Source organism: Corythoichthys intestinalis, chromosome 7 (assembly GCF_030265065.1).
Source record: "Corythoichthys intestinalis isolate RoL2023-P3 chromosome 7, ASM3026506v1, whole genome shotgun sequence".
Taxonomy (NCBI): domain Eukaryota; kingdom Metazoa; phylum Chordata; class Actinopteri; order Syngnathiformes; family Syngnathidae; genus Corythoichthys; species Corythoichthys intestinalis.
Window position 1 is genome coordinate 18,804,846 of NC_080401.1, and position 13,327 is coordinate 18,818,172.

A 13,327-nucleotide genomic window follows, 5' to 3' on the forward strand; every position below is an offset into this window, starting at 1 on the left:
CCCCTTTAAACTCCGCTTATGATTAACACTCTTAATATTGATTTTTTTGGGGAGGGGGCTTTCATGGTATTTAACTAATTGCCTGCATTGACAACAATAGACGTCCAATTCATTTAAACTTGGAGGACTATGAGAATGCTCGAGTTTCAGTGCCATTGATAGTGCTCGGCGTCCAATTCATTTTGACTGGGAAGGCGATTATCCAGCCTCTCCCAGTCAAAATGGATCGATCGATCTATCTGTCAAAGTTGATTTGGTGTCTTGTGCTGTCAATGAGTTGAATGGGTGCCGTATTAAGGGTTAATGTGTGTTATGGTAACATACTATGTCATTATTGTGGGGAGAAATAGATATATATGGCCACTTTCTAGTGTATCAACAACAAAAAAATCGACTGAAAGATTTTTATTGAAAATTAAGTCAATTTATGTTTAGTGGAACGTGTCGGCGTGTGACCTAATGTCAACTCGCAATAACACGCGGAGTGGGTGTGTTCCTATAGCGTCTGTGCCGTAATTGTTTATCTTGCCGCTCCGGGAGCTAAAGGGTGCCTCGCGCCTGCTCCCGGTGCGGGTGCCCGCCGTGTGATGATTGAAGACTGGAAGGCAGTTTCCCGGCTGCGCCCTCAGCCCGGGCGGCCCGCCATTGGCCGCCAGCTGCGGGCCGCCACGCAGCCAATGGGAGGGCGCCGACCACGAGCCGTCCTCCCCCGGGCCGCGTGCGCCTCGTCCTGATTGGTGGGAAGTTAGTGTGGGAAAGAAAGTTTGGGAAGTTTCACACGAGCCGTTCGCGTGCGGGGCAAGATATAAATACACGCCACACGCAGACGCGCCGACACACACAGACTCACACTTGTAGCCGCTCTTCGACTTCTCGGATTCTAACTCGCTGCTCTGACGCGGGACCTATTTGACCACTTGTTTCATACTCCGGTGGATCGTATTTTGCTGCCTTTTTGAGGGATAATTCATTCGGTCGTTAAGATGCCTGCCGACATCATGGAAAAGTCGTCCTCCTCTCCGGTCGCCGCCACCCCGGCAAGCATGAACTCGACCCCTGATAAACCCAAAACAGCCTCCGAGCACAGAAAGGTGAGTTTATCAACATAAATTTCACCCGTAAAGAGACGATTTGGTGAGGCAACTTTTACGCAGATGTTGATGTTTATTGACATCTGATCGGTTATTTCCTTCAGTCATCCAAGCCAATTATGGAGAAGCGAAGAAGAGCCCGAATCAACGAGAGTTTGGGGCAACTTAAAACTCTCATTTTGGATGCGCTCAAGAAAGATGTAAGTTTTCTCACGCTCCAGCAGCCGAATTGGGAAATAATCCAAAAGGCTGTCAATAATGTGGAAGATATCACCCGGATCCTAACCGCGTGTCTGCTTGCAGAGCTCCAGACACTCCAAGCTGGAGAAGGCAGACATCCTGGAGATGACAGTGAAACATCTCCGGAACCTCCAGAGAGCTCAAATGACCGGTGAGTAGCGTTTCCAAAACAAAATCCGAACTCAAATTCAATCCAAACTCTTCAACATCATTATTTCCTTACATAAATCGCCGGAATGCTTGAATTAATCGGCACCATCTTTTACGCAGCTGCTCTCAACACCGATCCCACCGTGTTGGGCAAGTACCGTGCTGGTTTCAGCGAGTGCATGAACGAAGTGACCCGCTTTCTGTCCACCTGCGAGGGAGTCAACACGGAGGTCCGAACGCGGCTCCTCGGCCACCTCGCCAGCTGTATGACGCAGATCAACGCCATGAACTACCCCAGCCAGCACCAGATCCCCCCCGCCGCCGGGCCAACGCACCCCTCGTTCGGTCAGCCTATGGTGCAGATCCCCGGTTCCTCCCCGCAGGTGCTGCCCATGAGCGGCGTGCCTTGTAAGGGAGCGCCCTCTCCCTCCACGTTATCCAACTCGGACGCCACCAAAGTGTACGGCGGCTTCCAGATTGTGCCTGCCACGGACGGACAGTTTGCTTTCCTCATACCCAACGCCGCGTTCGCTCCCAGTGGTCCCGTCATTCCCGTGTACGCCAACAGCCCCGGAACGCCGGTTCCGGTGCCGGCCGCCGTCTCTCCCGGAGCGCCGTCGGGCAACACGGACTCTGTGTGGCGGCCCTGGTGAACACCGCCGAGGAGCGTAAAGACTCAAACGATAGTTTTTCCCTTCTTTGTTTCACCATGTTAGAATGTTTTTTTTAATTATGAAATTGAAAAGATATGCACTATATTTGTACAGCTAACAAACCGAGTAAAGTTCATATTGAAATGAAAATTGTATTGTGGAAGTCCGTTCACTGCGTTTTTGTTTTTTAAAGAAAAGTATCTATACAGTTGTCTTTCTTACTTTTTTGAAGCCAAAGATGTTTAATGCGCTTATGATGTTCTTCGTTTTGGAAGACAAATAAATTTTGTTACTACATGAACATGTTTGGTTTTGTAAGTTGATTTATATTCCAACTCAAACAGCAGTTTCGTTTGCTCAAAAACTGACTAAAGTTGACCACGGTATGACATTTCCTTAATAAGTGTCAAATGCAGGGAAATTGTTTAATATACAACTGAAGTGTTCGTGCTTTGAGTAAAACCGTCACAAGGTTACATTTTGCTTATTCATCAAATTGATACACACACAAATGCATCACACACAATATACCAATTTATTGAAGTAACCAAAGCGCTTGGAGCGCATTGGCAATTTTCAGTGGGTCAATTTTACTCCTGAAGTGTCTTCTAGTGGTCACGCACGCCATCTAGCAGCTAAAAGGCGTATTACACACTGGTTTCTGTGTGGCAGACAATGCTGTAAAAAGGTTGTCTTTCACTAAGGTGCTCTGTATAATGTACGAGGGTATTCAAAAAGTAATGCACCCAACTTTATTATGTACAAAAAAAATTATAATAGCAACATGTATTATACATCAAAAGAAAGGTACAAGTGTGAATACATTTTTACTTCTCCACATAGTCTCCAACTCGCTCAAGAGCTACTGTCCACCTATGAACGAGGGCATGTATACCAGTGTTGTAGAACTCAGCCAGTTGATCTCTAAGCCAATTCTTGACAGCAGTTTTCACTTCATTGTCATTGCCATATCGGTTGCCCCGCACTCCTTCTTTTATTGGACCAAAGAGGAGGTAGTCTGACGGTGCCAAATCAGGAGAATATGGTGAATGTGGTATCACAGTCCATCCAAATGAAGTGATGACCTCCATGGTCCTGATGATTGTGTGAGGATGTGCATTGTCATGCTGGAGGAGCACATTTGCCGTGTCCAAGTTGGGCCGAACACGTCGAATTCTTGCTTTGAGCTTCCTAAGAGTCTCAATGTATCCCTCAGAGTTAATGGTTTCCCCCTTCAGCAAAAAATCCCCCCCAAAAAGTGGCCATAATTCTGCCATCTGACTTTTGGGCCTTGAACTTTTTGGTCCGTGGTGAATTTGGGTGACACCATTCCACTGATCTCCTTTTAGATTCAGGTTCAAAATGGTATACCCATGTTTCATTTCCAGTAATGAGGGATCAGGGGTCAGAGGGGTTTCTCCCTCTGCAACAAGGAATTCGATTACAGCTCTTTGTTTCTGACGAGCTTCAAGAAGGGCATCCATTTTGGAAGCTAGTTTAAGCTTTAAAAATCTGAAAATAAGAAAAACACATATAACAATCGCAAAAAGGTGTGTCCTATCATGTTTGTGCCAAATATAAACAAGATTGGTAAACTCCTGTACGAGCAATGCACTTGAGTGCATTACTTTTTGAATGCCCCTCGTACATAATCTCTCATTAAAGCAATATTTTACCACAAAGAGTTTAAGTACACGTGCGGTAACAAGTTTGGAGAAACATTCTCATCTGACTGAAGTGTCTCAAAACTTTTGACCAAGGGTGTAAAGCAACAGTCTTTTTTTTTGTGGTTAGTTCTGAGGTGTCACCCTTGTCTCCAGCACATACTGCACTTGTATAGTTGCGGGTTTGCATGTTCGTGCTGTGCTTCCATAGGTTTTCTTGCCTAAAGTATATGCTCTTCCACTGACTGGCGACCAGTCAAGGGTGCACCACGCCTCTCACCCAGGCTCACTAGAGACCCGAATGAGTGAAGGTACTGTAGAAAATTGATGAAATTTAAACAGTTAAAGCAATTGTAATGTGATATTGGTAAGTGTCTCGATATGTCTTGACATTTAGTTATCATGGTCAGATTTGCTTGTCTGGCGAGCAACCATTCCAGGGTGTTGCCTCATTTCAGCTGGTATAGGCTCCAGCTCATCTCCAACCTTAATAAATACATGCACTTTAGAAAATGGGTGGTTAAAGCACGCTTAACGTAAATGCTGAAATCTTGGCCTGTGGCTTGATATTAAAACTTTTTTTTTTTGTCATGGTAAGATGACATTATTTCCTTTCATTTTGATGGATATATATTAGCTAATAGTATAATTGAGGCTATGAATATTGGTGGAAAGTTTTCAAAGTAGAAAAGAAAAGGCTTACCGTATTCCAAGACTTTTCAAATCTTTCAATTTGCTGGAAAGACTACATGGAGAAAAGTAGTTTTAATTTTTTTGTCTGTCATGAGTTGGACTGAACTCATTATTCCCTCCTGAATCTTGGTGATGTTGAAGGTTTTTTTTTTTTTAATATTTATATAAACATTATTATTATTGCAATTTTATGCTTCTTTGTGGGAGCCGTTTAGAGAAGGTCCTTTCATTTTTTTGTTGCTGCAATTGCTCAATGCGGGGTCAACAAAGGCGTACTTCGTTGAGTTTGGTGTGGAAGAGACCATAGAAAGAACCATATAAAATCTGACCTTGGCACTGAATGACAAATCATGGAACAGTGTGGGGCAGACAGAACCATTATATTATTATGGATATTAGGGGGGCATTCTCCAGCCTTTGTGTGGCTAACAGCATCCTGATAAAGTGCGCCGTGTATTTAATTTGAGCTGTGGTTGCCAAGGGGCTTCATGTTTATCATCCAGCCACCGAGCCATGTGGTAGCGCTCTACTTTGCCCAGGTGTGTTTGCCCCCTCCAGCTATCCCAGTGTGGCCCTTCTTCTTTGAAGGCTGTGTGTGTGTGTATGTGCAGGTGTTTGCAATTATCAACGCACTAAGAGGCACAAAGTGTGGATAAGTGCCATCATTTTGAATTTCCATCACACCTTTATGGGGGGCAGCATCCTTGTTTGATTGTTGCCATGTGTATGCGCTGATGTATTGTACTGCATTTGAAGATGTGCCTGGCCAAAGGGCACAGTGAGGAAGTCAGTGGGGAGTTAATGTGTGCGTGTGAGGGATCGGGGGGAGTTCAAGTAAAGGCCTACCACGGGATAGCAGTGGGCCTCCTGTGAGCAAGAGCATCCCCACACAGACTCGGTCTGACACACAAGCACACATCCAAAAGCGTTCCCATAGCGGTCCAGCTGCGCTCGAACCCAGCGTCAGGCTTCCTGCCCCATGAGCCCCAGGGCCACAGCTGGACACAGGACGTCTGGGAGGCACGTGGTGTGACCCGGACAACACCCAGCTGCTGAGGCCTCCCACCCGCCTCTCACAACATCTTCATGATTCCTTCTCCTCCGCAGAACAGCTTTACGAGCCTCTCCAATTACCCGGCGGAGTGGCCGAGCTGCCGCACTGACCGCACACATGTCACAACATGACCGGGGGGTTAGCCGCCATGCGTGTCCATTAACTTTTCCCACACTCCGCGTGCGTGCAGGGAGCAAAGAGAGAGAGGGGGGAGAAAAACTCCTCTGCTTCCTCTTTGGCTGCTAAGTGCTACCATATGCTCCTCTCTCTCTCAAACTCACGGTTAGGCTCCCTCTCTCTACTGGCCCGTCACTGGGGCTGTCTTTGATTGCGGCCCAGACAAGCGAGAGCTTTATGATTTAAGCCCTGGGCTTGCTGTACCAAGCCCTGGACTCATTTCGAAGACAAGCCCCCCTCTCCCTCCCTCCTCTTGCAGTTGCAGAGGAAGGCTGTTTTCTGGCAGGAAATGAATAGCTCCCAGATGAGCGCAGGAACCTGAGAGGTCGTGAGAAAGAGGCGAACCCCCCCTCCGCAAGGCCCGGCCTGCTGCCAGCCGCCAGGGGAATGTGGGAGAGCGCCTCTCTGACACACGCATCAACCCCTCTGCCGTCCACCGCACCGCCTGACTGACTGGCTGCCTCCGCGTCGGGCCCCGAGCCCAGAATAGACTCAAAGGCAGGGCAAGCGCCACCGAGGCCGACGGCACGGCTCGTCGGCTAGCCGACCGGCGCGGAAATTTGTGGGAGCGGGGAGAGAGGGGCCGGAGCTGCGTGGGCGGAGGAGGATCAGTGTGTGTATACTCTTTCAATCCTTCGCCTGTCTGTAACGGCGCGGAAAAAGTTAGGAGCGTGAGTTTACATTAGCCTCACGTATGACCCCGCGTGCTCACTTACACGGTCACTCACAAGGCTTCCGCCTTCTCTCCCACAGGCATACACCCAGTCACTCACGCAGGTGTTCCTTCTCAGGAGCAAAGGGTTTTCCCCTTCGTCTCCCCGTGTGTGCTAGACTAACATTTATTCCCCGTAATGTTGACACTGTTATGCTTGGATGTGCTATGATGTTTAACCGCAGCTGGCTGAGAAACTTAAAAAAAAATTATTTTTTTTAAAATCGGCTTACCTCTGCTTCAGCTTGACATGTGGTGGTAAACTAATTACACAGTCATTGACATTTTATTTCATGACCTTAAGCAAAGTGTCCAGATTTTGTTGCAAAGTTGTAGCCTCAGCAATAAGTCAAAAGCTGTGGTTTTGCAACCAATTAGACTTAATAACACATGGTAACATCATGGCGCTGTAGTGATTAGCACATGTGAATATGAGTGCAAATGATTGTGACCGCTGCTATCGGCTGGCGATCTGCCTCTTGTCCAAAGTAATTTAATCGGTGACCCTATACACAGTAAAAAAAAAAAAAAAAAAGCTTCAATGGACAATAGACTCCACTCACCAACATCACACAATGACGTGTCGGTATATCCGGCCACCATATTGTCCATCATTGTTTATCCGTATTCTCAATGGTTTCAATTTGTCGTGCAATTTATAGTGCAAGTCATGGAAGCCCCGGTGCTTTCAGACGCTGTAAACTCATTGGATGCGTTGCATAAAAGGCGTTATGTGGAAAAGCTTCAGTCTATCCATTCGCCAGATCCATATTTGGTGCCTATATCGATATTTTTCGACCCGCTGTCTTCGCCGTCTCTGCCTGACATCTGCTACCCTGATATCTACAACTATTTTGTCCACAGAAACTCACCCTATTCTCACGAAAGTTTGAAAAACTTTTAAGAGCAGCACTCTAAGCAACATTACCCTGTGTAACCCTTTACTTCCAATTTTCTAAAATGGCGACAATCAATAAAAAAAATTAAAAAAAAGTTCACTGCGATGGCCGACGCTTCAAGGATAGGTGTTTATTGGACTATTTCTTCAAATAAAATACGCAACAACTGTGTCTGCCTCATTTGCAAAAAGACAGTCGCTGTTTTCAAAGAGGTCGATGTGACGCGATATTAAAAAACAAGACACGCTGACATGTACAACAGCATTACAGGAAGATATGCAGCGAGAAATTTAAGCAACTTGAAGCTAGTTTAATTTCACAGCAGCAGTATTTCGCAAGAGCCCGAGGGTCGAAAGAGAACGCCTCAAAGGCGAGATTGTTGAAATTATGAATTGAAAAAAAATAATAATAAAGCAAATGTGACACACAGAGTGCTTTCTAAAATTTGTTTAAATATATTGTTCTACGTAAATCAGCCCAGGTAGCCCCCCACATTTTTACCACACCAAATCTGGCCCCCTTTGCAAAAAGTTTGGACACCCCTGTTTAACTGATGATCCGTAGACAAGGCCAGCTTCTTTCACTTGTTACCAGCTAAATATTATTCAAAAAATAATGACGTGGAAGAAATAAGCATCTTGAATTTGGAACTGTATGTTGTCGGCGATTAGCCTCGCAATGATCTTAATTGTGGTTGTCAGCCCAAAACCCTCTAAATATATATTAAATGCATCTTACCAGATATAAAATGACTACTACATAATCTGTGGTGATCGTTTGGTGCCCAGTTTTCTCGTCGAATTGCAGCAGTCCATCTCGCTCTCCTCTCCGGGTCTCTCGGAATACGGTAGAACTTCAAGTCTCTCCGTCTATCTTCTCTGTTACTGCAATCAACCGCCACACACGCCTTCACCATTTTGACTATTAATGTTAACGAGCAGAAAAACACGCCATAATAGGAGGAATTTACGTAGCGGTAATGCGTAAAGAGGACGAGCTGACGGACAATATGGCGCGGAGGCGTGGTTGTGATGTCATCTGAGTGGAGTCTATAGTAATAATAGATTTTAAGCCAGCAAAACTATAACTTGCTATTTTGATTATTTGTAACTCATCAAGTTATTAGTGTTAATGTAAAAATTGAGTTGTGCTAACTTTGATTAGCAAGTTTTAGGGCAAAACTTACATTTTTGAGCAAGCAGAACTTGAAAGGTAAGTTAGGCTAACTAGGGCTGCAGCTATCGAATATTTTAGTAATCGAGTAATCGACTGAAAATTCTATCGATTAATCGAGTAATCGGATAAAACTTTTTTTTAGGTAAAGAGCAATTATAAATATACATGAGAAAAAAAGACATTTAATCCAATATTGAACCATTTTCAGTCAATCAGTCTTTTTTTTTCGATGTACATTGTGGAAACAGCCAACAATTGCATCTCAGATGTGACTCTTACCTAAAAATGTAATTACGCTTGATAACACACATCACTTGAAAGCTACGTGTTTTTTCCTACCTGTTTCAATTGAATTTCCATTTGTGTCAAGCTATTTTTAAGTTCTAGTTAAGTTTTAAGTATGTAGAGTTTTTGCAGTGTTCAAAATAAATATATGATACCTGCTGTATTGGAGCACATTAGGGACCAGTGCTACTTGGTGTTTTATTCAGCAATGACTACTGAGCTAAAACTGACAGTTAGCTTTATTATGTTTTAATTTTACACTCTAATCACTCTACAGCGCTGTGTTTTTACAGATTAAATAAAGCCTGTATGTAAGACACGTTAGCCACACATCGACAGTGGTCATAATCAATAGAAACCTAGCCCTCCGAAGGGCTAACGTTAGGTGAGCGAGTGACAGTAACGTTATATTCATTAGCGCTGAGAAGTCTACTGCTTAAAGATGGCAGCTGTTTATTAACGCTGCCTAGACACGGCCGAGTCTGTCATTTCGCATCTAGTCCTAAATGCATGCGATATCTATGAGACGCATCGGACACTACCTGCTACCAAACTAGCATCATGCGGGCGTAGTTTTTAGCAACGTCGGCGTAGTTTGTAGCGCGGCTGTTGGCTGTAGTATTTTTTTTTTTTTAATTGCTTCTTCCTCTACGCACATGATGTCAGCGCGGTGTCCCGCATTAAAAGTAGTCCGGGAAAAGTGATTCCTCGAGGTGAATAAACTTACTGGGAGTTGCTCGAGTATTCGTTTCAGCTCTAGGGCTAACTTCAGATGTACTGTAAGTTGTGCTAACTCGTATTTTCGATTTCCACTTTCTACTTTTTATGTATTGATTTATTTATTTATTTTTATAGTGAAATAGACGAGCAATGTCGAATATGGATGGTCATTGTGTACAAAGAACCGGTTTGCACTATTCTTTTATTCCTTAGCAAAGCAGTGGACTTAAACCTGGGCCCAACCACAGTCAAAACCTTAACCACTCCGCCACCACATCTGGTCCTTTATTACATACTAACCCCTTTTTAATTATGCACTATGTTGGCTTTAGTATTTCAAAATGATGGATAATTATAAAGACTTCTGCAAAGTTTTTGGACGATCAGAATTTTTGTGCGTTCATCCATAAAGGATTTGTGACGTCCCTGTTGAATGAGAGGGCCTGCTGGCTCACAATCATTGCTTCCGTTCATCCCAAAGGTGCTTAATGGATGATGCTTACAATACTCTGTCCATCCCTCTCCTAGCAGCAGAACCAGTGACTCATTGCCCATATGCGTCTTTTTTCCCACTACTCCATGTCTCACACACACTCTTCCTTTGTCTCACACTCTCACACACAAACACACACTGTTTGTGTGACGCTCCTATGGTAACCTGTAGAGCCTGTAAACAGGGCAAGCTGTCTATGCTCCAATCCCACAAGTCGGCATGCCCATTTTCCTTGGCTCACCCTGGAAGGCGACACTAACCCCAGCAGAGGCTCCCACCACCAGCAGCCCATTCAAATGTCAGCCGCCGCGTTTGAAGTCGAACACTACTATGTAAATCCACTGTTTTTCTCACCAGCACAGCCCCTCGTGCACACGTACTTAGGCGAAGGTGGTCATGTGACGGCCACAGATTCTGTCTTTATAGTCAGCAGCCTTTGCAAGTAGTCTGTATAGCATACACCCCCTCCTTCCACCCCAGGTTAGCAGTCCGTAAACAGGCTGATGAGGGTACAGCGACTTGAACGGACCAGGACATGGCAGCCATACCAAGCTGTCATTTACCAAGTTGGCACAACCCCCAACTCAGTGATGACCCCATCACACTGCGCCTTTGTATGACCGGTTCTCCAGCTACTCTCAAACCCAGGGCCAATTGAGTGGGAGGGTCCCCTCTATACCGCTCCTTCTAGATCTTCACAACAAATAAATCAGGCAAACAAGTTCTCACCATAACAGAATCTGAATAGTTGGGTTGGGTGTGATGGCACAAATGGTTTGCTTGTGAAACATGCTTGCTTTCATCTTTTTTTGAGGACTCTTTCCCCCAATACAGTGTCCAAACAAAGAAAAATTTGAGTAAACCATAGAGTGAACTTATATAAAGGATGGCTGCAATAGTGAGGTTATCCAAAATGTACCAAACATGCTTTAAACTATACTTGGCTTAGGCAGTGTTGTTAATAACGGCGTTAGAATATAACGGTGTTACTAACGGCTTTATTTTTTTTTTTGTAGTGAGTAATCTAATTACCGTATTTTTCGGACTATAAGTCGCTCCGGAGTATAAGTCGCATTTTTGCGGGAAATTTACTTGATAAAATCCAACACATAGAACAGATATGACATCTGGAAAGGCAATTTAAATAAGTGTACAGTATGATAATGTTACATGATTGTTACGTGCCAAAGATGGCTCTCGAAGGGCGTAACATAAAACAAGCCACACAAATGTACGAGTGGACACAAATTTATTTACAGAACAATCAAACTCGCAATGAATATGTACAGTACATATGTACATTTCGTTGCATGAACAACGAAATGCGAATGTACTGTCCTCACTAGGACGCTACGGCTCAGTCCTGGCTATACAGCAAGCTAAACTCCCAAATGACGATGCTGGATGTCCGTATAATTTGCTGACTTTATTTTGGCCGTCGTTATGACACCATCATTTGAAGAGTGTAACTAAAAATAGAAATAACCCAAATCAATTTCCTCCTCGATACCAAACAGGTTCGGATCAACGTAAATACATGATAATTAGCTGCTATTACAGCAATGACACAAAGGGTTAGCATGCTTTCACTAGCATTAGCACATCGTTCAAACAACCACACAACACACCACCACACAAGTGTCCGATCATGGGTGGAAAACACACAACAACAACAGAAAAGATGATACACACAGGCGTTGCCTCTGTAGATATATTTTACAAGCATAAACAATGAATGTAGGTTCGCAGCCGTGTTTCTCTCTCTCTCTCACTAACTTGCCCACTCGCTCAGAGGCTGCGTAGCTGTCCGTATTCTTCTGGTGTGTGAGCACTCTTCTTCGCGTAAACAAGTGCGAGTGCGCCCCCACTTGGACGTGAAAGCACCACAAACTAAAAGCATGCATTTCAATATAAAAAAGTCAACAATACAATTGAGCACACATTGCCAAAGGCAGAACGCGAACGTGGCCGGTATGTTAACGTAACATAGCTGTTAAAAGTTATTCAGATAACTATAGCATAAAGAACATGCTAACAAGTTTACCAAACCATCAGTGTCACTTCAAAACACCAAAATACCATGTGAAATGATATAATAATGTGTTAATAATTTCACACATAAGTCGCTCCTGAGTATAAGTCGCACCCCCCCGCCAAACTATGAAAAAAAAAAACTGCGACTTATAGTCCAAAATATATAGTAATTACTTTTCCCATCTTTGCAACGCCGTTACTGTTACTGAGGATTTGAAGGCGTGAAATTTGGTTGAACGATGACAGATGTCTGAGAGGGATAGAGCAGAGCAGGATAGGGGAGGATGAAAGGGGGTTTTGACGCCATTGCAAACACGATGCTAGGTTGGTTGGTTGGTTGGCGTTATACTTATATAGCGCTTTTCCACCTTTCAAGGTGGCTCGGAGCATTAGCATAGCACTCGCGTTCTTGCTAGCATTAGTATTTGGCGTGGCGAGCGTCATCTTAAACTCTCGGGCAACTTCTGTTTTTTACATACAGTTCATGGAGTTCAGGTGAGTACAATTAATTGAAAATAATGGACTGTTTTCCTGTTGCGTATGTATTAGCATCACCTAGTGGGCGTTGTCCTTGAAGATGCTAAAATATAATAATAATTTGTTTTTGTTTTTGTTCTTTATTTCCAAAAATAATCACTTGCCCTAAACTTTTCTTGAATTACGTATCCATAAACCTTGTGTGATTTTTTTTATTTTCATTTTTTTTTTATTTTAAATCACGTACTATCATCACCTAGTGAGCGTTGTCCTTGAAGATGCTACAGTATAATAATAATTTGTTTTTGTTCTTTATTTCCCCAAAAAATCACTTGCCCTGAGCTTTTCTTGAATTGCGTATTCATAAACCTTGTGTGATTTTTTCATTTTTTTTTTAAAATCAAAACAACTCGAGCAAAGATAGAAGAGGGAAGAGATGCAGAGCCTTACCTACTGTATATATTGAAAAATATATCTATATATTAGGGGTGTGACAATACACACGAGTCACGGTTCAGTACGTACCTCGGTACGGGGGTCAAGGTTTGGTGCGGGTCCACTTCAACAGGAAAAACAAAAGGCCTTTTTTCTCACAGCATTTGAAGTTAAAGTATACCATTAAAAGTATACCAGTATACCTGTATACAATAACTGTCTTATATAGGTGAAATTTAAAAAAAAAAAAAAAAAAGTAAAAAGGGTGTCCTATGTTTTTTGGGGGAATGAAAACAACAGGTCAATTCAGTTAGTTAATATAAACATATTTGGTGGGAAGACGTTATAGAATGGATCATGTAATAACATGTAGA

The 13,327-nt window shown here is 43.6% G+C and overlaps 1 protein-coding gene across 1 annotated transcript; it reads left to right on the top strand.

The window, feature by feature from the left end:
* Positions 1-787: 787 nt before the first annotated feature.
* her6 (hairy-related 6) lies at positions 788-2,419 on the top strand. The gene is made up of 4 exons (XM_057842245.1): positions 788-1,091; positions 1,196-1,291; positions 1,395-1,482; positions 1,602-2,419. Exons 1-4 carry the CDS (start codon positions 984-986, stop codon positions 2,132-2,134), a joined length of 825 nt encoding a protein of 274 aa, XP_057698228.1. The 5' UTR covers positions 788-983; the 3' UTR covers positions 2,135-2,419.
* The last annotated feature ends 10,908 nt before the right edge of the window (positions 2,420-13,327 follow it).

Excerpts from the sequence above, each read along its gene's own strand:
- her6 (XM_057842245.1), top strand. The coding sequence starts at position 984 with ATGCCTGCCGACATCATGGAAAAGTCGTCCTCCTCTCCGGTCGCCGCC. Across the intron at positions 1,292-1,394 it reads TGGATGCGCTCAAGAAAGAT|AGCTCCAGACACTCCAAGCT; the intron begins GTAAGTTTTCTC and ends GTCTGCTTGCAG. Across the intron at positions 1,483-1,601 it reads CCAGAGAGCTCAAATGACCG|CTGCTCTCAACACCGATCCC; the intron begins GTGAGTAGCGTT and ends TCTTTTACGCAG.